Source organism: Typopeltis vanoorti, chromosome 10 (genome assembly GCF_054136105.1).
Source record: "Typopeltis vanoorti isolate ZY-2024b chromosome 10, IOZ_Tvanoo_1.0, whole genome shotgun sequence".
NCBI lineage: Eukaryota > Metazoa > Arthropoda > Arachnida > Uropygi > Thelyphonidae > Typopeltis > Typopeltis vanoorti.
The window spans coordinates 38,833,880-38,856,402 of record NC_143558.1 but is presented as its reverse complement, the minus strand read 5'-3'; the positions used below and the strand labels follow the sequence as shown (position 1 = coordinate 38,856,402).

The 22,523-nt window shown below is 34.7% G+C and overlaps 1 protein-coding gene across 1 annotated transcript in view; it reads left to right on the top strand.

Moving 5' to 3' along the window:
- Positions 1 to 22,319, top strand: part of LOC150102351 (sprouty-related, EVH1 domain-containing protein 2-like) — a 274,537-nt gene extending 252,218 nt beyond the window's left edge. Inside the window, exons 5-6 of the mRNA XM_090398771.1 lie at positions 16,956 to 17,011; positions 20,793 to 22,319. Coding sequence (XP_090254897.1) covers positions 16,956 to 17,011; positions 20,793 to 21,761 — 1,025 coding nt within the window. The 3' untranslated portion in view covers positions 21,762 to 22,319. The remainder of the gene's footprint in view (positions 1 to 16,955; positions 17,012 to 20,792) is intronic.
- Positions 22,320 to 22,523: the final 204 nt, after the last annotated feature.

The following is a 22,523-nucleotide window of genomic DNA, read 5'->3' as shown; positions in this document are numbered from 1 at the left end:
TATTTAAAGAAGTGGACTTGTTCCAGTTGGTGATTCTCTATTTTTGTGTGTTTTGGTTGGTTTCTAGATATGATCATTGTTTTAGTTTTATTTATATTTATGGTCATATTCCTTTTCTTTTGTTTCTTCATGCCAAATATTGATATTGTACTGCAGATCTTCAGCTGTATTTGCTAGAATCACTACATCATCTGCAAAAGCCATATGTGAAATCCTGGTTTCTTTCAGTTTCCTGTATCCTAAGTGGAACTTTTTTGTTTTTGTTTGGCATGCCTTTAAAATTTCATCCATTACTACGATGAAGAGAAGAAGGCTGAGGATACAGCCTTGCCTCACTCCTACATTTGTTTCAAATTCTTTTGATCTATTATTACAGGTTCTTACATAATTTCTATTACTTTTGTAGAGGCTTTGCATGGCTGCTATTAAGTGTCTGGGAACTCGGTCAAAGACCTTTTCAAAATCTATAAAACATGAATGTAGTTCTTTTCCATATTCCAATGTTTTCTCTGATATTTGTCTAAGACTGAAGATAAGATCCTGTGTGCTTCTATTTTTTCGAAAGCCATATTGCATTTCATCCAGCGTGTCCTCTATTTGATTCCTAAGCCTCGTTCTAAAATGCGGGTATATAATTTTCCTGGAACGCTTAAAAGCGAAATTCCTCTATGGTTTTCACATTTGCGGTTGTCTCCTTTCTTAAATATAGGGATTATTATAGCTACTTCCCAGTCTTTGGGAATAATTTTCTTTTTCCATACAACATTGAATAGGTGTAAAAGAAATTTTATGGCTTTCGTTCCTAAATTCTTTACCATTTCTGGTGTTATTTGGTCATGGCCTGCTGATTTGCCCAGTTTTATTTTATTTATTTATTGCTGCTAACAGTTCATTTGCATGAATTTCTTCACTCTGATCTTCTATTTTGCTTGTGTGTCTTGCTCTTAGGGTTCTATTTTTTCCATGTCCTGCATCTACCAATAATTCTTGAAAGTACTGTTTCCATCTTTCCATGATGTCTTTGGAATTTGTAACTTTCCATCCTTATTTTTGATAAACTTTATGGGGCATTCTTTCTCTGACCTCATTCTTCTTAAAACATTGTAGAAGAGTTTTTGGTTTCCTTTAAAATTTTGTTCTCAAGTATGTCTGAAGTCTTCCCAGCATTTTCTTTTCTCTGCTTTCACTAAGGTTTTAACTTTATTTCTTTGGTTGTTGTATAGTTCTCTATCAACCTGCAGCTTTGATGTTATATATCTCTTCCATAATTGCTTTTTCTTTTTAATTTCTTCTTTTAGTTCTTCAGTCCACCAGGGTGTTTTATGCTTCTTCTGTTTATTATTTAATGATACACCACAAATTTCTTTGCTTGTTTCTAGAAGAAGTGTTTTGAACCTGTACCATAGGTTTTCTAAATCTTGGTCTTCATATATCTCTTTTTCTACTTCTTTCATCTTCTCTTCTATTTTACTTTTATACTCAATGGCTGTTTCTTCTTTCTTTAGTTTGTAGTTCTTTATCTTAACATTTATTTCCTTGCTACTTTTTCTACATTTTTCAACTTTTATTTTATGGATTGTTTCCAATACTAATAAGTAGTGGTCACTGCCAATTTCAGGACCTCTGTAGACTCTTGCATTTTTTGTATACTTCCAGTACGATCTGCTTATGATGGCGTAGTCGATTATAGATTTTTCGTTTCTATTGGGCTCTTCCCTGGTAAACTTATGGATTTCTTTATGCTTGAACATAGTATTCGCTATCACTAAATTATTTGTAAGGCAAAGATTTATTATTCTTTCTCCATTATTATTCCGGGTTATTTCTCCTTGTGATCCCAACACTTGTTTCGTTTCTTCATCTACTTGATTCCCTACCCAGCCATTAAGGTCTCCTAGTAGTATGATATGCCCTTGAACTTCTTCAATTGTTTTTTGTAAGAGTTCGAAGAATTCATCTTTAATTTCTTTATTGGCATTATCGTTTGGGCCACATGCAACAATTACAGTGAATACTTGGTTGTCTGATTTAAAATCTATAGTGATTGTCAACAACCTTTCGTTTATTAGTTGCCATTTAGTAATATATTCTTTGAGATCTGGTTTAATTATGCAAGCTACCCCTTGTTTTCCCCATTCTCTTGGGTTTACCCCTGAATAGAAAAGTATATACCCATCTTTCATTTTCTGGCAACCTTGACCTTTCTTTTTTGTTTCTGTGACTACTAGCGAATCCAATCTTGATTTTTTAAATTCCTCAATTAATTCGTTTTCTTTTCCATGTAGACTTTTAATGTTCCATATCTCATGTACCTTTTTCCTCGCTTTGTTGTTAACTATTTAGGCAGTTCGGCTATCTCTTTGTTATTTCTTTTAATGAGTGAAATTTTAAGGTGTGCAGGGGATTAGCCTTCAGCACCTGAGTCTGGTGGTGGGGCTGCCACCTTCGAGGCGCCCCCAGACCGGCCTATGAGGGAAGTGCTATCCTGTTGGTCTGCGGGAGGTATTTTATTTCACTCCTACCCTTCATAGTAACCTATGACGAGCATTCCCCGATCCACCACCAGGGGACGGGCCCAATGGGGTTTACAGGTGTCCCCACATGGGAAGGACCAAATATTAACAGTCAAAAAAAAAAAAAAAAACTCTTTCATATCTTCTCTCGTTGCATGTTTCTCACCTTACAAATCACTTGTACCTGCCAAAACAATCAATTCTTTTACTTCTCTTCTGCAAACTAACAGCTTCACTAATTAATAATTTTATTAATTCCATAATTTTAGCACCTGGAAAATATGCTTTGTACACTTTGGCATTAAGTACACCTCTTATCGTCGATACTCCATACAATATCTTCCTATCCTTACTCCCAGTTTCTCATTTCGTACTTTCCCATTCACTTTTTTTATTTAAATTTTTCAACATATGTCTGTTTTTATTCAGAGTTCTCAAGACTTACCACCTCTCTAGTTAAAACTACATGATCACGATCACTCCAATTGGAGGCAAAATAGTACCTTTTTTATGTACAGATTCTCAGGTGCTGTTGCCAGATCTGATATTCTTTCCATTATGTGCTTGCTTTAAGATTAGTCATCCCTTAGTAAGTATAAATTTATCTTTTTCTTGTTTTGCATGCTTCTCCTCTCTTCATTTTATATCCTCATAGAGGAAATTGCCCATGAGGATGCTTGTATCTATAATGCTTCTTTCTGTACAATTCAGTCCTCTTCAGATGTCCCTGGACTGTAATAGAATTTGTCTTGTTAATCTCTTCCTCACATCAAACAGCCTAGAGCCTATTACCTGTTTTACTCCTACCACCATTCAGGAATCCTTACTTTTGTTGGTATTAATTCCTCTGCAATCATTAGTAATGCTCTCCCACTCTTTCCTTCATATGTTTCTGCAAGCCAGGTCTTGTTAATGCCAGTATCTGGGCCCATTTCATAACACTTTGCACTGCTATCCATGTTTAATTTGCCATCATTCAATAAATGAATCGGGGGGAAGGGGTGCAAATAGCAAAGTGTATTACCTATACTTTAGGTTCTCCACTAAGAATGCAACAACACTATTTCTTGTTTTCTTGCTGATTTTCATACCGTATTTGTCAGCAGTTCTAATTTGTTTAGACTTATGTGCAGATTTATTTAAAAGTATTTCATCATTTGCATAGTGTAAGTAAAAACTTAACATCTATTGGAATATAATATCAAATTTAATATTGCTTTCTTGATAAAGTGGTCAATATATGGTGGCCTAGTTGTCTGTGACTTCAAATTTAACCAAGAAGATGCTCATCACCACCATTCTACTTATGAGATACATGAAGTAACTTGAAAACAGTTTCATGTTTTGGAGTTTTCAGGCTATCTCAGTTATCTTTTGAGCTGTCTCTAAAATCATAGTTTCTGGATAGTCTAACCTCCTAGCCTACAGTGATTCCGATGTACTATAGACTTTCATCCTTTCATGTATGGAATTCATAAATTATGAGAGATGAAATTTTTATTTATAAGGGCTTTTTCAACTGAAGATGGATTAGCTGGTCTCACACAGAGACAGCAAGGTTTTCCTCCCAGAAATTTAAATTTTTTCTCAGACAAACTGGCTTGAAAACATGTGCATTTAACAAAATTGCACTTGTAAAGTAGATTAGTGTAAAGCAGCCACAGGAGATAAGTTAGTATAATTCATGTTCTATGATGAATCCTGTTACTCTAATTTAATAGACATGTACGTTAGATGTAGTATAATTTTTTAAAAACAGATTCACACATGTAAGAGAAAACTAAATAGAATTTATTACTCCTATATGTTCAAATATAGGAATAATATGTCATGAACATCATTCAGGGAGAAGAACTGTGCTAACATGAAAAATTCTGAATACAAGAACAAGTCGTATAGCATGCATATAATATCACCTGTCTCGGTCACAGCTGTATAGTAGGAGGAAACAGAGTTCAGAGACTTGGATATAGATGTATAATTAATTTAAAAAATTATAAACAATTAACAGCAATCACTTCCCAAAACTTAGATTAAGATTAGGATAGTGGTATAGAACTTCACACGATTTGAAAAATAGATGATCAGATTTGAACCTTCTATAGTGTAGGTTCTTGGTATGGTTCCAGCAAACTGTCTAGTGCTGACTGCATAAAAAGCAAGGCCTGAACCTTCAGATTCCAAAAATCTTATATAATCTTGATGCTCTTGGATTCTAGTAGTAGCAGAATGGCCAGTCTGTCCATGGTAACCAAGATGACAAGAGCAGGGTGTTTGATAAACACTAGGCAAGGATAGAGGTGGTGGTGGTGTATCTTTGATAGGTGGTAAGAAAGGTTACAACTGGTTTGAAGGTGGTATACAAATTATATCTGCAAAGGGTCCTTGCCATTTGTTCAGATGTTCCTTTAAGGTGGGGTATGCTGATCCTTTTAATATCAGATTGCAATCTGAAAGAAAGATGATAATTATTAAATATTTTCTCTATCAGGGTCTTGCTGTATCCATTAAGTAATAGAGTAAGTTTTATCTTATTTAATTCTTCTAATAGATGAAACTCAGAAGAACAAATTGTGCATGCTCAGTGCACAAGTCTTTTAATAATACCTATTTTTTTTGTGAAGAATGATGATGTGAAGATGCATGGATACATCTACCTGTAAACAGAAAATTCAATATTACCAGTATCCAAAAGGGAAGACTGTTTTTAGATTCATGTTCAATAGTGAACTTGATTTGATTAAGGAGTTAATTTTATCCAGAAATTGAAGTAGTTCTGTTTCAGAGTGAAACCAGATTGCAATTTCATACCTTAGCTTGTTGGTGTTATCTGTACATAATTCTCTAATGCCTTTTTCTATACATTTTCATCATTAATAAAAGGATGATTAGTTACATTTATGACCCACTTTTCCTGGCCAGAGCTGGGTGGTTGCTGAATGAACTGACAGTGTCTTTGTTCTAATAATTCAAACTTACAAATCAACTTCTGTTTATAAGGGCACATCTGTTTAAATGAGTACATATGTCTGAGGAAAGAAATTCTACAGATTAAATCAAAATGATCAGGGCTGATTATTCTGTAGTATAGCTTTGAAGTTCATATAAATTTATTATTATTACAAAAGAATAGCTTCTTAATATACTGCATCCATTCTGACAATAGGGCCTTCCTAGAAATCATGCTTATGTAACCAACTTGTGTTTCTAAAACAGTGTTGTAATGCTGTTTTAATTCTCCATTTTATCAAAATGAAGGAGGCTATTAAATCTTACTCAGCTCATTATATTTACCAAAGAACTAGCATGTCAGAAAGGATACATTATGTTAAGGTCTCTTTTCTAATAACAATACTATTCCTGAACTTCAAACTATACTACAGAATAATCTGTAATTTCTCTTTCCTCAGCCAGATATACTCACTTAAACTATAAACAGAAGTTAATTTACAAGTTTGAATTATCAGAACAAAGAAGCTGTCAGTTTATTCAGCAACTACCCATCTCTGTCCATGAAAAGTGGGTCATAAATTTAACTAACCATCCTTTCACCAATGATGAAAAGGTGTAGAAAAAGGGAATTACCTACAAATGATGCTAAACCTTCTCCTCTGAATATTTCTTTATGTGAATTACAAGATCTCAGATCTTTACACCAAAATAATAACAGTTTGACAAAGGAAATGCAGCAATACTCATAAATACCACTGACTATAATTGCAAACTTAATATTTTACTGTAGGATTGATCTACTTCTAATAATTATTATTATTACGGGCACCTCTGAGGAGGCCCTAAACATCATGTCGACAACTATTCAGCTTCTACACAGTATCTATCATACCTTGCCTTGAACCCACTCGCAGTCATGGCATCCACAACAGACTCTGGCAACTTATTCCACTCATTCACCACTCTCCATGCAAAAAAAACTAGTTCTAACACCTTTGCTAACCACACTCTTGCCCAGTTTCCATGGATGGCCCTAGTCCTCCCACCACCAGACCTGTTCTGAAAAATATCCTCTGAATTAATCTTATAGAAACCCTTCAGTAATTTGAATGTCTCAATCATATCACCCCTTTTCTGCCTATCAACCAATATCTGCAACCCACAAATCTTCAACCTGTTCTCATACAGTTCATTCCACAGACCTGCTATCATCTTGGTCACTCGCCTCTGGATCCTCTCAACCTCCTCCCTATCGAGAAGAAACCCTTGCTCCCAGATCTGGGCACAGTAGCCAAGATGGGGGTCTTATCAAGGCTCGATAAAGAGGGGTAATAACTTGTTTGTCTCTGCTCGTCAAAGTATAATATAATTGACACAGATCCTACATAAGCCAGCTAAACAACGTGAATAAGTTGTTCGATCAAGCATATTCCTTATATGCTAATACTATTAAAAAGTTGTGGATTCATCATGCTTGTGCTCCACTTAATTATGGTCTTCCTAAAGTACACAAATCAGGTTATCCAGTACATCTAATAATTGATTGCATAGGATCTTTTATTTATTATTTGACAAAATATATTTCAAGATTTTCAAATTTGACAATATCATCAGGAAACCATCATCTTCAGGAGTCTGAAATGGTTTCCTTTGTAGTTTCACTGTTTACAAATATACCACTTCAAGAAGATCTACAGCAACCAGATTTTCCTGATGACATTGTTAAATTATTTCAGCAGATCGAGGATACTGTGATTGGTAGTCTTATATCACCCTACTTTGACTGATTATTTTATGGAGCATTTAGAGGATCAGATTTTTAACATCATTTCTTCTCGACCTTGCATTTGGCTGTGTTTTGTGGGTGACATCTTTGCAATCTGGTCTCACTCTGAAACAGAACTACTAAAATTTCTGGATAAAATTAACTTCTTGTATGCTCACATCAAGTTCACTACTGAACGTAAATCTAACAGCAATCTCCCCTTTTTGGATACTTTAATCATAACTCTACTGGTAATATTGAATTTTCTGTTTACAAGAAGCTATCCATTACAGGCAGATATATCCACACATCATCCTTCACAAAATATAAGTATTATCAAAAGCCTTGTGCACTGAGCATGCACAATTTGTTTTCTGAGTCTCTTCTGTTAGAAGAATTAAATAAAATAAAACTTACTCTATTACTTGGATACAGTGAGACCCTGATATGTAGTCATCCAACAGAAAATATTGGATGACTACCGTCCCTCTTCCAAATGCAATCTGACATTAAAAGTATCAGCATATCCTATCTTAAAAGAACATGTGAACAAATAGCAAGGACTCTTCATGGATATAATTTGTATATCACCTTCAAACCAGCCCAAAAGTTATCTTTCCTACTGCCTATCAAAGATACATTATCACTTCTATCCTTGCCTGGTGTTTATCAGATACAATGTTGTTATCTACTGTGGTCATACTGGCCATTCTGCTACTATTAGAATCCAAAGCCATTGAGATTATAAGATTTTTGGAATTTGAAGGTTCTGGCACTATTCTATAGTTTATCTGATTTAATTGTATATCCAAGTAAATGCTCCAGACATTCATAATATCTTTATCTTCACGTTTTATTATCACTTTGTAATCTTTTATTCTTTTTGTAGTGCTATTATCTTCATTTTTAAATTTTCTTAGTACATGATGTCCACAACATTATGCCATCATCATTGTATACCTTTTAGGCATAGAGCTCACTGGAACTGTACCAGGATGCTACACTACAGTTGGTTTACATTTGTCTATTTTTCAAATCACGTGAAGCCCTACGTCACCATCCTAATCTTAATCAGAGTGACTGTATATGCCTGTCTCTAAGTTTTGGGAAGTGATTGCTGTTAATTGTTTATATTTTTTTTTAATCAATTGTACATCTAGACCCATGTCTCTGAACTCTGTTTCCTCCTCCTGTACAGCTGCGACCAAGACATGTGATATTACATGCATGCTGTATGATTTGTTCTTGTATTCAGAATTTAAATTTTGTTACCAGTTCTTCTACCTTCTCCCTGAATGAAGCTCATGACATATTGTGCAAAATCTAAGTAAAAAGTATACTAATAAAATTAGTATTAATTAAAATAAAAAGTATACTAATTCTGTTTATGCTGTGGAGGTACAATAATAATGATAAACCATGTCTTAAACCCGATTTAATATCATACAATCTTCCCATGTATCCTTCATTTCTAATAGTAGCTTATACTTAAGTTGCAAATTAATGATGTATTGTTTTGTATTAGTGTCTTGATAATTTCCTTTGGTACTGTTATCGTATACTTTTCTAGATGAACAAAACCTTCTTATATTTCTATTTTGATTTCAGTAATTCTTTTGTAAAGTGAAATCTGCTCTTGAAAAATTCTAGTTGGTCTAAATTCAGCTTGTTCTTTACTAGTTTATTTCAGTGAATTTATATGCTTGCAGAACTTTTCCTTTTTTTAATAAATCGGTACGGTGTGAACTCAAGTCTCTTCTGAAATTTGAACTTGTAACCAAGTTCTCTGGTATAGTTTTGCTGCCTTTATATGCAACCAAATATAGTTGTATAATCTATTCCAGTCCTTTTGCATTTCAGGTTTCTGATGGCTTTTTCTATCTAGCATTTAATATATACTCCTGGTTACCATTCTCCTGGATACTTTGTCACTATTCTATAGTTTATCTGATTTAATTACATATCCAAGTACTCCTTTGTTGCTCCGGTACTCCTTAAGACACGAAATACTGGAAGAATTAAATAATATTTTTAATCCTTTCTCTGTTCTGTTTCACTCCATTAAGTCTCTAACATAAATTTCTCTCAACACTTAAGCCTTAACACAAGGAGTGTGCACAAGATATTATGATAATGTTAAATGAAAACGTTACACCATTACTAACTTCTGATCAACAATTTTCCTGCAAATTAATCTGTTATCAGTCAAGACTCCGGTGTTATCAGATTTTATATTTTTCTCCTCTAAGGCACTTCAAACCAGATCAACAGACTAAACAAGTTTATAGATGGTGTGTATTGATGATGATGACTTTAAGAAAGTAGACTTTCCGTAGGCATCCTCTCCCCTCAGTCTATATGGTTTTTCCAAGATTCATAAACCATAGTTTAAGGCTTCTGGTTGGTTGCACTGGCTATTCTACTTACTCTCGACAGCTTTCTGTCTTGCTCTATTTATAGGCAGGCCTGCTTATGTTAAGAACATTATGGATTTTTAAAACAAGGTAAATGGATTTCATCTCTTTGCCTGTCTGAATAGTGATCATTTAGACATAACTTCCCTGTTCATCAAATATATCTTTAGAGGAAACTGAGTGTACTCAGACTTTTTTTTTTTCCAAGCCCTCTTTCTTTAACTATTTTATAAATAGTTTTTTGAACATCATCTGCATGTTATTTCTAATCCTACAGTTTGGTATAGGGTGTACTGATGATATCCTTCTAGTAGCAAGGCTTATGTTGGTCATGCATAACTGGTAATTAGCTTACGGAATTAACAACACATAAAATTACCAGTTACTGATGATATCCACTTCTGGTCTGGTTCTACATCGGTCTATACTTTTGTTACCAAGATTAATGCTATCCATCTGAAGACAATTCACTTTGGAAATAGCAGAAACTTTCATTTGCCTTTTTAGACATTATCCCAGTCAAAAATCTGGCTCTACCTAAATAACTCATCTTGCTCACTTCCTTTTCTCTGTGGCCTTATAGTTTCAGTAAAATGATGCATTAAGTCTACCTCCATATCTGATGGTTGTACCAGTAAGTTCTTTATTGACAAAGCCATACTTAAACTGTTTGCAGAATTTCCCATTTCTTTTGCCATCAAAGGATAGACACCTACTTTGGCCTTCCCAAGAGTTTACTAACTTTGGACTCCCATGTTCTGTCATATTTTGACTAGTACAATAGATCTCTGTTGTTTGTCATAAAGAACATAAGTTATTTTGTTCATGAGTTATATTGGATGGCAGACATTATGAAAAGGAGAAGATGATAGCAAAATAGTTCAGTATGAAATTACAAACTGCTTCAAGGAGAGACACGAGACCAAGTGAGGCAGAGAGCCTGTATTCACAAGATCACTAAAGTTGGAAATGGCTAGGTGACATAACACGACAAACGTAGATCTGTGAATATCTTGTTGTGCATATGTAGTGATAACTATTTGGTATATGGCTCACGTGCTGTTTTCTAAGTACAGTATCAGTGAGCCTCCATAGCCCAGTTGGTTTAGACGAGCCCTTTGGTTGGAAAGACCCAAGTTCGAGTCTACTTTGATAGACATCAGGGGTGAATTCTCCATGCTTGCTGCACAAGCTCATTACTTGAGAAAGAAGTAATATTTATTTATTAATAAATGGATGCATATATAAGCATTCCATTTAGGCTTTTATTTTTGTAAACAGAAGACGTCTTAAACTTGTGCGGCAATAATTGAGCTTTGCATTGTGTATCGAAAGCTGATGCTTGCTCGTCTAGTCAAAGCTATCTTGGCTTGCTCGGGGTTGTCGAGCTTCCAGGTCCTCGCTGCAGCACTGTGATTTCATGCACGCATAGCCATTTCCACTCCCTTCACGTCATCTTAAACACAGGCCATATGCAGTCAAAGTAGCTCTAGCCAGCCTTTACAAGTGCATGTTGCTTGGGAAAATTAAGTTACAACCAACTTTTTATGATGATGATATTGACCAGTTCATAAAGAACTGTAGGGTAGAATTTGTATTCAAGTAGCTAAATTGAAAAAGATACAACATTTATTTTACAAATAATGTTGTATTTGTATGATTAAATGTACATAAAGTTCTAAATATATAGTTTTAAATGGTCAGTAATTCATTATTCTGCTAATCAGACTTCAATCACACCTCTCATTCCCTGAATGATAACAAGAGCAAGCGTGAATTTCAAGACCAGTATTCGCCCATGATAGACATCTACTTTGGCTTCCCAGGTGTTGACTAACTTCTCGATTCCCCATGTTCTGTCATATTTTGACCACTACAATAGATATCTGCTGTTCGTCATGAAGAACATAAGTTTTATTGTTCATGAGTTTTATATTGGAAGGCAGACATTATGAAAAGGAGAAGATGATGGCAAAATAGTTAATGAAATTACAAACTGCTTCGAGAAACGATAAAGGTTCCTCACGTCTATGACATGAGGAACCTTTATCGGATGATTTCACTCAGAATGGCGAGTTATCCGGTCTCATACGGTGGTGGAGGGTTTTTCGTCCCTCAAAATGGGCAAACTGGCCCCATTGACACGTACACCTACATATACACAGACATAACGCACTCTCAGAATAAGTATTAACCAACTTATTCCCGAAGGGTTTTGAATGAACGCCTGCACAGTGAACTGTGGGTCTGTGCGCAAGCGTAAATCAGGATTGGACTGAATTGGTCACGCTCAGATTGTGAGGTTGTTTTTCTCCTTGCAAACAAAAAGTAACCTTGGATACACTGCAATAATAGTAGTGCTAGATGTACTGTAAAATTATTAAATATGAATTGGGTAATTCAGGGAGTATATGCTGTTGCTACCTTAGTTGACTTCTTTTCTTATGGAAGACCAATAATAGAAAAGGGACAAACATCTCTTATTACATAGCACAGCTCATTACAGGGTACTCACACTACTACGTATTTTTGTCTAGTGTGTGTGTGTGTGCTCTCTGACCATAGGATTTTTTTCCTCCTACAAAAGCCCGATCTTCACACGGAGAACAGCTATGTCGCCTTCATTTTAAAAGAAACCTTACACAAGTGTTTTTTCCCAAGAATCAAAACTCGAGTTTCTTTCATTCTCAGGTGCATATTGCATTATCCTTCTGACGGAATGAAATGTAATGACAGCTTGTTTATGTTGTGTGTTGGAATATATCCTTGCGCTAATTTTTTTTTATTTTATTCGCCAAACGATTTGAACCTCTTGTAATAGTATTACATTGGCTGTATGAAATTTGTTATTTAGGAACTATAAAAAATTTGGATTTTTTATAGTTCCTAATGTCGATTTCAGTCGGACATAGAATCAAGATTAGGTAAAACAAAATTACTCATCGGAAAGACTGCAATATAACTTGACACGCTCGTGGATTTTCACAAAAGTATTGTCATTCAGCAAGGCTATTTGAATATTATCAATGCATCGCAGAAAAATGGCAGCAATATCGAACTAAAAAAAAAATATATATATATATATATATATATATATATATATATATGTATATATATGTATATATATATATGTATATATATTTGCTAATCCGTCGTACATCTAGTGATGTTGCAGTGCGTACGTTTTATATTATTTATTATTATTTGTGTTCGACTAAATTATGGTCTGTCATATTTCGATCTCTTCAATAGATACCTGCTGTTTGTCATGAAGAACAAATGTTCTTTATAGTTTTCATATTGGAGAAGCTTAGCATGAAAAGGAGAGGAAAATAACAAAATAGTTCAGTATGAAATTACAAACTTTTTTTAAAAAACTTTAAAAAAATTAAAAACTTTTTTTTTTTTACACTATTCATTCACGCTGTAATTGGATCATTTTTCACACCGATTCTAAATACTATCCATCTCGGTAGAATTTAATGACATTTTCAAGTTTTGTTTCATTCGGACTGTTTGAATGTAGAAATGGTACAAATTGTGTACGCTACGTGTGCCAAAAACCGTTCAGGGTTCAACTGTGTTCATGAATGGTGTCAGTAGACAAAAAATTGTATTATCAAACGCACTATTTATTATCATCTGTGATTATTTTCCTACTTATTTTCGTTTGCTAATATTTAAACTTAACGTTGTGGTTTATTGCATTAATAAATAAACAGTGGCGTCCACTTTATTTCTTCGTTTTCCTACCCGTCATTCACGTACCCTTTAGCGACGTCAACTATCTAGTTGCTCCATTGATCGCGTGTATGTGTGTGACCTCGTTTCCGTATAATGATGGTACAGCTGAGCTACAGAAGTTTCATTCACAAAGCTAAATCACTGCTCTAAATCGAATAGTAGAAAGCGTTTTGCAGAATATAGTGCCATCTAGTGGAAATTGTTTTGACAATGAAATTTCCGAACTTCATTATAAACATTTATAAGCTTATAAAATAATGGTTTGTTTTAGAGAGTATTTAAATTAAGAAAATTGTCATATTTGCAATTATGACAATTGCAAATTCCTGCTTTTGTTGAGAATATATACTATTTCATAAGTTAAACCTAGTTAAACATTTCAGTGTGTGAAATAGGATGTTCTACAATTGTTCTTGTAGTATTTTATTGCAGATAAAAACCGACATGAATTATTTTTTATAACTTATCTACTATTTAATAAGACACATTTAACATTATTTTGCATAACATATATGTGAGGATATGAATGACATATGATTGTGTGAACCAGTGGCCTCTCACTGAAGAGTCTTGGATTCCAGGGAGGTGTCTTATTTTTTCAGTAAGGAAATACCGTGAGTAGACATATTACTAACTATTATAATAACGGAATTAACTCACTTAAATTATTCTTTATTTGTAGAAGTTTCACCTGAGTATCACAGGCATTATCAGTATAGGCACAAGGCTAATTAAACAATAACTGTTATATTCACAAAGCACCACCTAAGTAGCTAAGATTAAATTTCCTAAATTTATTTAATTATTTTTTAAGTTATTTAAATTTAGTTATTTTATTTATTTTTTTTTATAAATATATATATATGTGTATGCAATTATATGTTAGGAAAGATTTGCTGCTTTATAAATTACTATCTCCCACAAGGGTGAAAGACATAGACCATTGGATCTGTTTAGGTTAGGGGAGTGAAGTAATGTTTCACATGTTTCTTTGTATAGCCATTCCATTAGGAACCGACTTTTGTGAATGACTTTTGTCTTGTTCCACTTAACTCTGTCTGGTGTTGATGACATGTTCTGCAATTCCAGACTTTTCGGGTTCAAGGTACTGGATGTACGACTGGTGTTCTTCTAACCGGACCTGAACAGATCTTCCTGTTTGTCCGAAATATGATAATCCACACGAGCAGGGAATCTGGTAGACACCTGGATAGCTGAGATGTTGGGAGCTTGTCCTTTGGAAACATTAGGAATGTGGAGATTTTTCTGATGGGTCGAAATGCCACACAGATATTTAGTGGTTTTAGCACCTTAGCTATGTGTTCACTAACCCCGTATACATAGGGGATAGGTATACGTGTAGGTTCTTCTGTACTTGAAGAGGATGCTGGACCACGACTACTTAAAGCTCTTTTTATGAAGGACTTCTTATAGCCATTGGATATGAAGGAGGAATTAATATACTGTAATTCTTTTTGTAAAAGTTCTGAAGAACAAAAGGAGTTGGCTCTATGAACTAGTGTTTTTATAGTACTTGGCTGGGATGGTGATGTGATTCAGCATGGATGTACTGGCCTGTATGAGTCTCTTTCCTATAGACTGTGAATTGTAGATAACCATCTAGTTGACGAAGAATCAAGAGGTCTAGAAAGGCTAACTGCTTATTTACTTCTACTTCTAGGGTGAACTGGATCCTTGGATGAAGTGCATTAATTTTTGAGAGAAACTGTTGTAGTTCTTCTGAGGTGCTCTTCCATGTGGCAAAAATGTTACTCCGCGACTATTCGACTTATAGGCCCCCTCACTTCAGATCGTACCGGTAGTCAAATAAAAAAGCTTAATGCCCTTATAGAAAAAATATCGATATGGGATGAAGATAAAAAGAAAACACTAAAGACCTCCTTTGGGCGCCCACCGAGATTATATGGTCTTCCAAAAGTACATAAGTCAGGAATTCCATTAAGACTGGTTGTAGACTGTATAGGTTGTCCCACTTACCAAATATCAAAATTTCTGTCAAATTTACTCACTACTTCAACTAGAAGAACTGCTACATATATAAAAAATTCTGTGGACTTCAGAAATAAAATTTCCGATCTTCATCTAGACGATTCGGAGATTATGATTAGTCTAGATGTTGTTTCGCTATTTACGAATGTTCCGTTGGCAGACAGCATAGAATTACTACATGAAGAATTTCCTCCAGACATTGTCAAATTATTTGAATTTGTAATAAAGTCCGGTTATTTTTCCTTCAAAAACCAGTTATACCAACAAATCGAAGGGACAGCAATGGGTAATCCAATATCTCCTGCTATTGCCAACTACTTCATGGAGCATTTCAAACAGCATATCTTTGACAACATTGCACCCAGATCTCCTAACATTTGGTTCAGATATGTGGACGACATTTTTGCCATATGGAAGGGTACCTCAGAAGAACTACAACAATTTCTCTCAAAAAATAATGCACTTCATCCAAGGATCCAGTTCACCCTAGAAGTAGAAGTCAGTAAGCAGTAAGCCTTTCTAGACCTCTTGATTCTTCGCCAACCAGATGGTTATCTACAATTCACAGTCTATAGGAAAGAGACTCATACAGGCAGGTACTATAAAAACACTAGTTCATAGAGCCAACTTCTTTTGTTCTTCAGAAGAACTTTTACAAAAAGAATTACAGTATATTAATTCCTTCTTCATATCCAATGGCTATAAGAAGTCCTTCATAAAAAGAGCTTTAAGTAGTCATGCTCCAGCATCCTCTTCAAGTACAGAAGAACCTACATGGGGTTAGTGAACACATAGCTAAGGTGTTAAAACCACTAAATATCTGTGTGGCTTTTTGACCTATCAGAAAAATCTCCACATTCCTAATGTCTCCAAAGGACAAGCTCCCACATCTCAGCTATCCAGGTGTCTACCAGATTCTCTGCTCGTGTAGATTATCATATTTTGGACAAACAGGGAGATCTGCTCAGATCTGGTTAGAAGAACACCAGTCATACATCCAGTACCTTGAACCTGAAAAGACTGGAATTGCAGAACATGCCATCAACACCAGACAGAGTTAAGTGGAACAAGTCAAAAGTCATTCACAAAAGTCGGTTCCTAATGGAACGGCTATACAAAGAAACATGTGAAACATTACTTCACTCCCCTAACCTAAACATATCCAATGGTCTACGTCTTTCCCCCTTTTTTGAAATAGTACTTTATAAAGCAGCAAATCTTTCCTAACATATAATTGTATGTATATATATATATATATATATATATATATATATATATTTATAAAAAAAAAATAAAAAATAAATTAAAAATAAATTTAGGAAATTTAACCTTAGCTACTTAGGTTGCGCTTTGTAAATATAACAGTTATTGTTTAATTAGCTTTGTACCTGTATTGATGATGCCTGTGATACTCAGGTGAAAATTCTACGAATAAAGAATAATTTATGTGAGTTAATTCTGTTATTATAATAGTTAGTAAGGTATCTTATTATGAATACTAATATTATTGATATAATTGCAAAATAAATTAATAACATGGCTACTAACTGTTCTTAGGTACTGGTGAGTCCCATATCCATGATACAGATGTAGGAGATAATGACGTATTTATGGTGAGAAAGTTTAATGTTGTTTTTGTTTAAACTTAGTGAATAAATTATTTGTACTGTTTAGGTTTATAAAAACTTTACTTATATACAATATAACTTCTGTTATCATATTATATATATATACATGCTTTGGGCCGAAGAATTTTATATATATTTTAATTCTTTGGAAGAAAATGTGTTAAGATCTTTTATACCATTGTAAATCACAGTACTATGGCATTTAAACAAAAATTGTGCAGAAGCATATAAAGACTAGGTGCTAACATAACATATTCAATCAGTTTAACAAACTTTTTTTTTAAGATTTTCATGTTCTATTCCACTTAAATTCTACTTTAACTAAACAGTACTATGTTAGAAACTTATATTTGAATTAACCATAGGATGCTGAACAATCAAGGTTACAAGTAATATGGTTCATATTTTTTCTGTTTCTTTTGGTATTTCTATCATATTTTTAAAACTTCCAGTACTGTCAAATGGCATTGAGTTATTATGAAATTGTTTTTTACATTATTAAAACCAGAAAAATGGTCTCTTAAAAAGCACTTGGCTACTGCCTTATTGCAGGTCTTTACAACCATTGCATCAAACTATCAGCCCTATTATGTTTGTTAGCATTTTTCAAGTTGGTTAGTACATTATTCCATCTGGTGGGGTGGGGGGGAATATCAGAGGGTTGGTCAGGTACCTCTTAGCATTCTCCTGCGTAACAAAAGACTACAATGGTTTTGCACCATGTTATCAGAATGAAGGATGTTTGATTAGACAATCTTGCTCTCTGAACAAGATTGTTATATATTCAGAAGGTGTTAGGTCAAGGGGTTATGCCTGAATGAGATGGATCGACAGTATCAAACAAGATTTTAATAGCAGTGATATTCATTAGCATGAAGCAGCAGTGTGTGTACTCAGAACAAACATCTAGGGTAGGAAGCTGTTAATTCCTTGGTGAACGTGTATATATGAAGGAGTAACAGGGATCCTTAAACTTGACACAAACCTTTGTATCTCTTTTTGACTTTGTGTTTCTAAATATTGTTCCTCCACATATCCATCATATCACACTGGGGCTACAATACATCTTTTTAATAAACATGTCCTATAAATCTAAGGTGCTTTATGTATAAACTTGTCCAGAGCGAACTTTATATATACAGCTTGAAAATAAACCAGCGCTTACACGCCATCAAAACATGTCACGGATTAAAATGGAGGAAAAACATTTTGGAGCCATTACACCGAAAGAGAAATGGTTTTTACTGGAGAAAGATGGAAAACGATGCTTCCTATCATTGCTTACCTGTGGAAAATTTCAAAACAAACCATCCAGGAATGGAATTTCAGTGAAAATGTTATATTTAACAGAATTAAACTAATCAGGACTGATATAACTGCCTGAATGTACAAGTGAAGACATTAGGATTCCCTGTAATGTGATTATGGAAGCTATAACCAAATTGTAAATTGACCATATAATAAATAATATCTCTTTTATATATGATTCTCATACAATGAAAGATGGTAGAACCTGTATTACCTTAGTGCTACATATAGAGTGTGGATGAATTGGAAAAGAAGGCTAACTTTTTTTCTTAGAAAGCACTTTGTGAGGAAGTGCTTTCTTTCTGTATCTTCAATTCTGTGACATTCTGCATCTTCAATGGAGATGCAGAATGTGACTGCTTGGTTGAACATGTTAGTTATGATATTTATGAGATACACCCTGATAGTTTATATTTCATTTTAAAAACAAAAATGTTGGTCACAAGCTGCTAAACTGATTTCAGGTCACCATCCACAGTGTGAAAAACACTGGGCTATGTATTGTTCAATGTGATATTCGATTCATACGTATAATGGTAGTGTTTTTTGAACAGATCTTCTTGTATTAGTTATTGAGATTTTAAAATTTCTAACATTGGATGCCCCTTAGATTAATGAAAAACAAAATTGAAAGTTCAGTATGTGTGATTTAGATTATATACGTACTATTATACCTAACCTTGTAATTTTAATGCTAGTAAAACATAATCCTGTCTTATTTCTTGCAAACAGGGAACTAATTTTGTTTTGGTCTTAAGCACTGAACAGATACTGGACAACATGAGATTTCTCTTCTTGGAATAACTATAACCTCCAGTCTTTCTTAGCTTATACATATTACAGATATTGCCTTCTCAGCATCCAAGAAATTAAATTTTCTGTTACTCACTTTGTTACGTTACCTCTAAGCAGTAGATGACTCTACAAATCCTTCCAACCATTTAATACTTTTCTCACATGTCAAGTAATGCCCTTAAGTGTTCCTTAAAAATGCATGGCTCAGTACAGAAGTAATTAGGTTGATACATGATTCATCTCTGACCAATCTGCTCCACTATTTAGTCCATATGCTCAATTTCTGCTCCTCATGCTTTCCATAAATATTTCTCTTACTTCATTGGAACTGGTATTAGTAATTCCTTGCTTACTGACCTCTAGATCTGTTAATTAAGAAACACATTTTGCTTCTTTTCATTCCTTCTGCTGCTGTTGGAAAAGATCGGTCCTTTTATGTATTTCCTAAACATTACAATCTACAGGTCTTCAAATCCAATATATTAATAAACTTCTCAACTTTCTGTCCACCTCTAATGTTCCAGAGGTTGAGCAGCCTCTTGTGCACATGATAACCATAAAAATTGTATGTGACAACAGTAAAAACTTTTAGTATCCGTCTTTCGGAAATACATATGTTGCCATGATTATGACAAGGGAGGACTAGTGGACTGTGCTTTGGATATCCCTTCACACGGGGCTTGATGGAAGAAAACATTTCCAGCACAACTCTCAGTTCAGCTGCCATTTTACGAGTTTTACTTTTTTCCCTCTCTTTTCTGTTACCATCTTAAATTATTTCTTCTTGATACTTAGTGTAGCATGTATTTACAACAAATATGTTTGTGTCCTGAGAATGCTAATTTGAATCCACAGATATACCAGCCTCATAATAAACTGGCAGTTGATTTTGTCGTTATGTGGTACTTTTGAGTTAATCTCATTAAAAATATATCATGAACTGATCCTGATTATGTATGAGCATAATGTCAGTGTAGTTAGCAAAGTGGATAGCATCTCCTTTTCATTTAACAGGCTGTAGGTTTGCAGATGGATGTGAGGAAAGTCTTTCAGAGGTAGAGGTAGTTGATTTTTGTTGCCTAATGAGACCACCATCCTGCTTGCTTTTGAATTCTAAGTGGCTTGTAATTAGTACCATCTTTGGTCTTGATTGTTTACACCTTCTGTAGGCAGGATTAATATTTAAAATAATCTATCATTTTAGGTCAGTTATAGTTATTCCTTAAAGAACGTCAACTGATATAGTGATATTGTTATCAAAAGCCAAAAATTATTACAAGTGTTTTATATCGCATATTAGGCTCAGTGGCATAACTACTATGCCACAAAACTTCACAATTCAAAGGCAGTATCTAAAGCATTCAGGGGAGAAGTCCACTGAAAACTTGGTGGAATTGCAACAATTTTTTTTTTCCCACTGATCAGCTATAGAACACTTGAGTTTTTTTTCATGGTTACATGGTTTGTTAATGCAAAAAATATCAATTTTGAAACAGTTGCAGAATTCAGAACTCATTAAGACTTGCATTGTATTCTTGCTCTATAATTATTGATCTTTAAAAAATATGTAGATATTCTGAATTTTTATATCCTTATTTTAGTAATTGATTCTTTAATTTTTCCTCACAACTTATAATACATTTTTTTTTAAAACTTTCTATAGACGTTAGATCTACCAGTTGATTCTCGCTCCTCATCTGGCTCTAGTAGTGGTAGCGGGAATGGAATTGGTACATTCCAGCCTTCCTCTTCCACACCTATAATCCCTGGTGATGCCTTCTCAACGACTTCCTCTCCATATACTCATCCCCATGCGAATCACCACCATCTTCATCGTTTGCATTTTCTTCGGCCTCCTGTAGCTTCACGTTCATTTCTTGGTGCCAGTGGTAATGGTGGTAGTACTAGTGGTCTCTCAAATGTGAGTGCAGGTGGTAATGGAAGCAATAGTGGAAGTCACGGTGGAGAACTGCAGTCACGCGTGCTTAATGAGGAAGTGTGGATGAAAGAGAAGCACATCTTCAAAGATCCAGTAAAAGAACAAAATGTGATTGACAATGATAAAATTGAGATCATGTCTCATGAACCTTACTCCTATGTACAGTTTGCTAAAGAGAAACCCTCTCGAACAGAGCACGAATATTCCTATCCAGTTATGGACTCTTTAAAGCGGGACTCAATTGACAACATCAAAAAACAGCAGCAGCTACAAGCAATTAGCTCACAGCCTCCTCTTCCTAATAAAAAGAAAAAGGATCGTAAAAAGGAAAACCGCAGACAGTCTCCTCTCTCTCGTGCCCAGTGTCGCCACTGTTTGGATATGTTTAGTGAAGAAGAAAATCAGCGTGGTAGCTGTGAATATGCACCCGATGGAGTACTAGCCTGCATTAAAGCTGCCACCTGTATTTCTTGTGCTCAGTGTATGCTTTATCACTGTATGTCAGATGCTGAGGGAGACTTTAACCACCACCCATGTTCATGTGATGCCTCAGAAGACCACTGCCGTCGGCGCTGGACAGGCCTAGCACTCCTTTCTATTGTTGTACCCTGTCTTTGGTGCTATTTACCCCTTCGTGCCTGCCACCGCTGTGGTGTTAGTTGTGGCCTCTGCGGAGGCCGACATGAAGCCTAACAGTGGTAGAATTAAGTTTCATGGTTTTTAAGCAGGTAAAGGCAGCTTGCCTTCTGTCCTGTCCCCCTTCCCTTCAGCCCTTCCAATGGCAGCATTGATGACACAAGATCACCATTTTTCCTGTTAGCTAAGTAACAGCATGTGTCACTGCCAGCTGGACTGATGCTTTCACCAGTGAGAATTTACTCACCTCCTCACTGTCACAAGACTGTGCCTTCCATAGCTGGAAGGTTTGGGTACTGTTCCCTTGAAAAGTGGTCACAGACATTTATTAATTAAATCACTTTTACCCGTTCATTATGTTACTGTTTCTAGATGTGTTATAGAAGTTATAAATAGAAACTTCACAATGTTGCCAAAAAAAAATCATTTATTAAATAAATCTGCAGCTAAGCTGCATGTATGCTCCTTCAGGTATTCAGAAGTTCTATAAGTTTGTCACAGCATGAATTGCTAATATCCAGTTCTGTTTCAGGAAGTACCAGGCTGTAGAGTTCTAAGGTTTGGTACTGCATTTTGATACTATCTTTTGGGACCATTTTACAAAGCTAAATTCGTACCATGGTGTTTATTACTAGCTACATTGATGTATGCTTGCACAATCTCTGATTATTTTTTTCATTAAGTGTTACTATGTCAAAGTTCATGAAACTCATTGCTTGAGTTTTCAGCCATATATTTGCATAAATTATGCACTTAGGATTTTATTACCTTGAATTATTATTTTATTTTATTTTTATTTTTTTGATTACCTGCACTTAT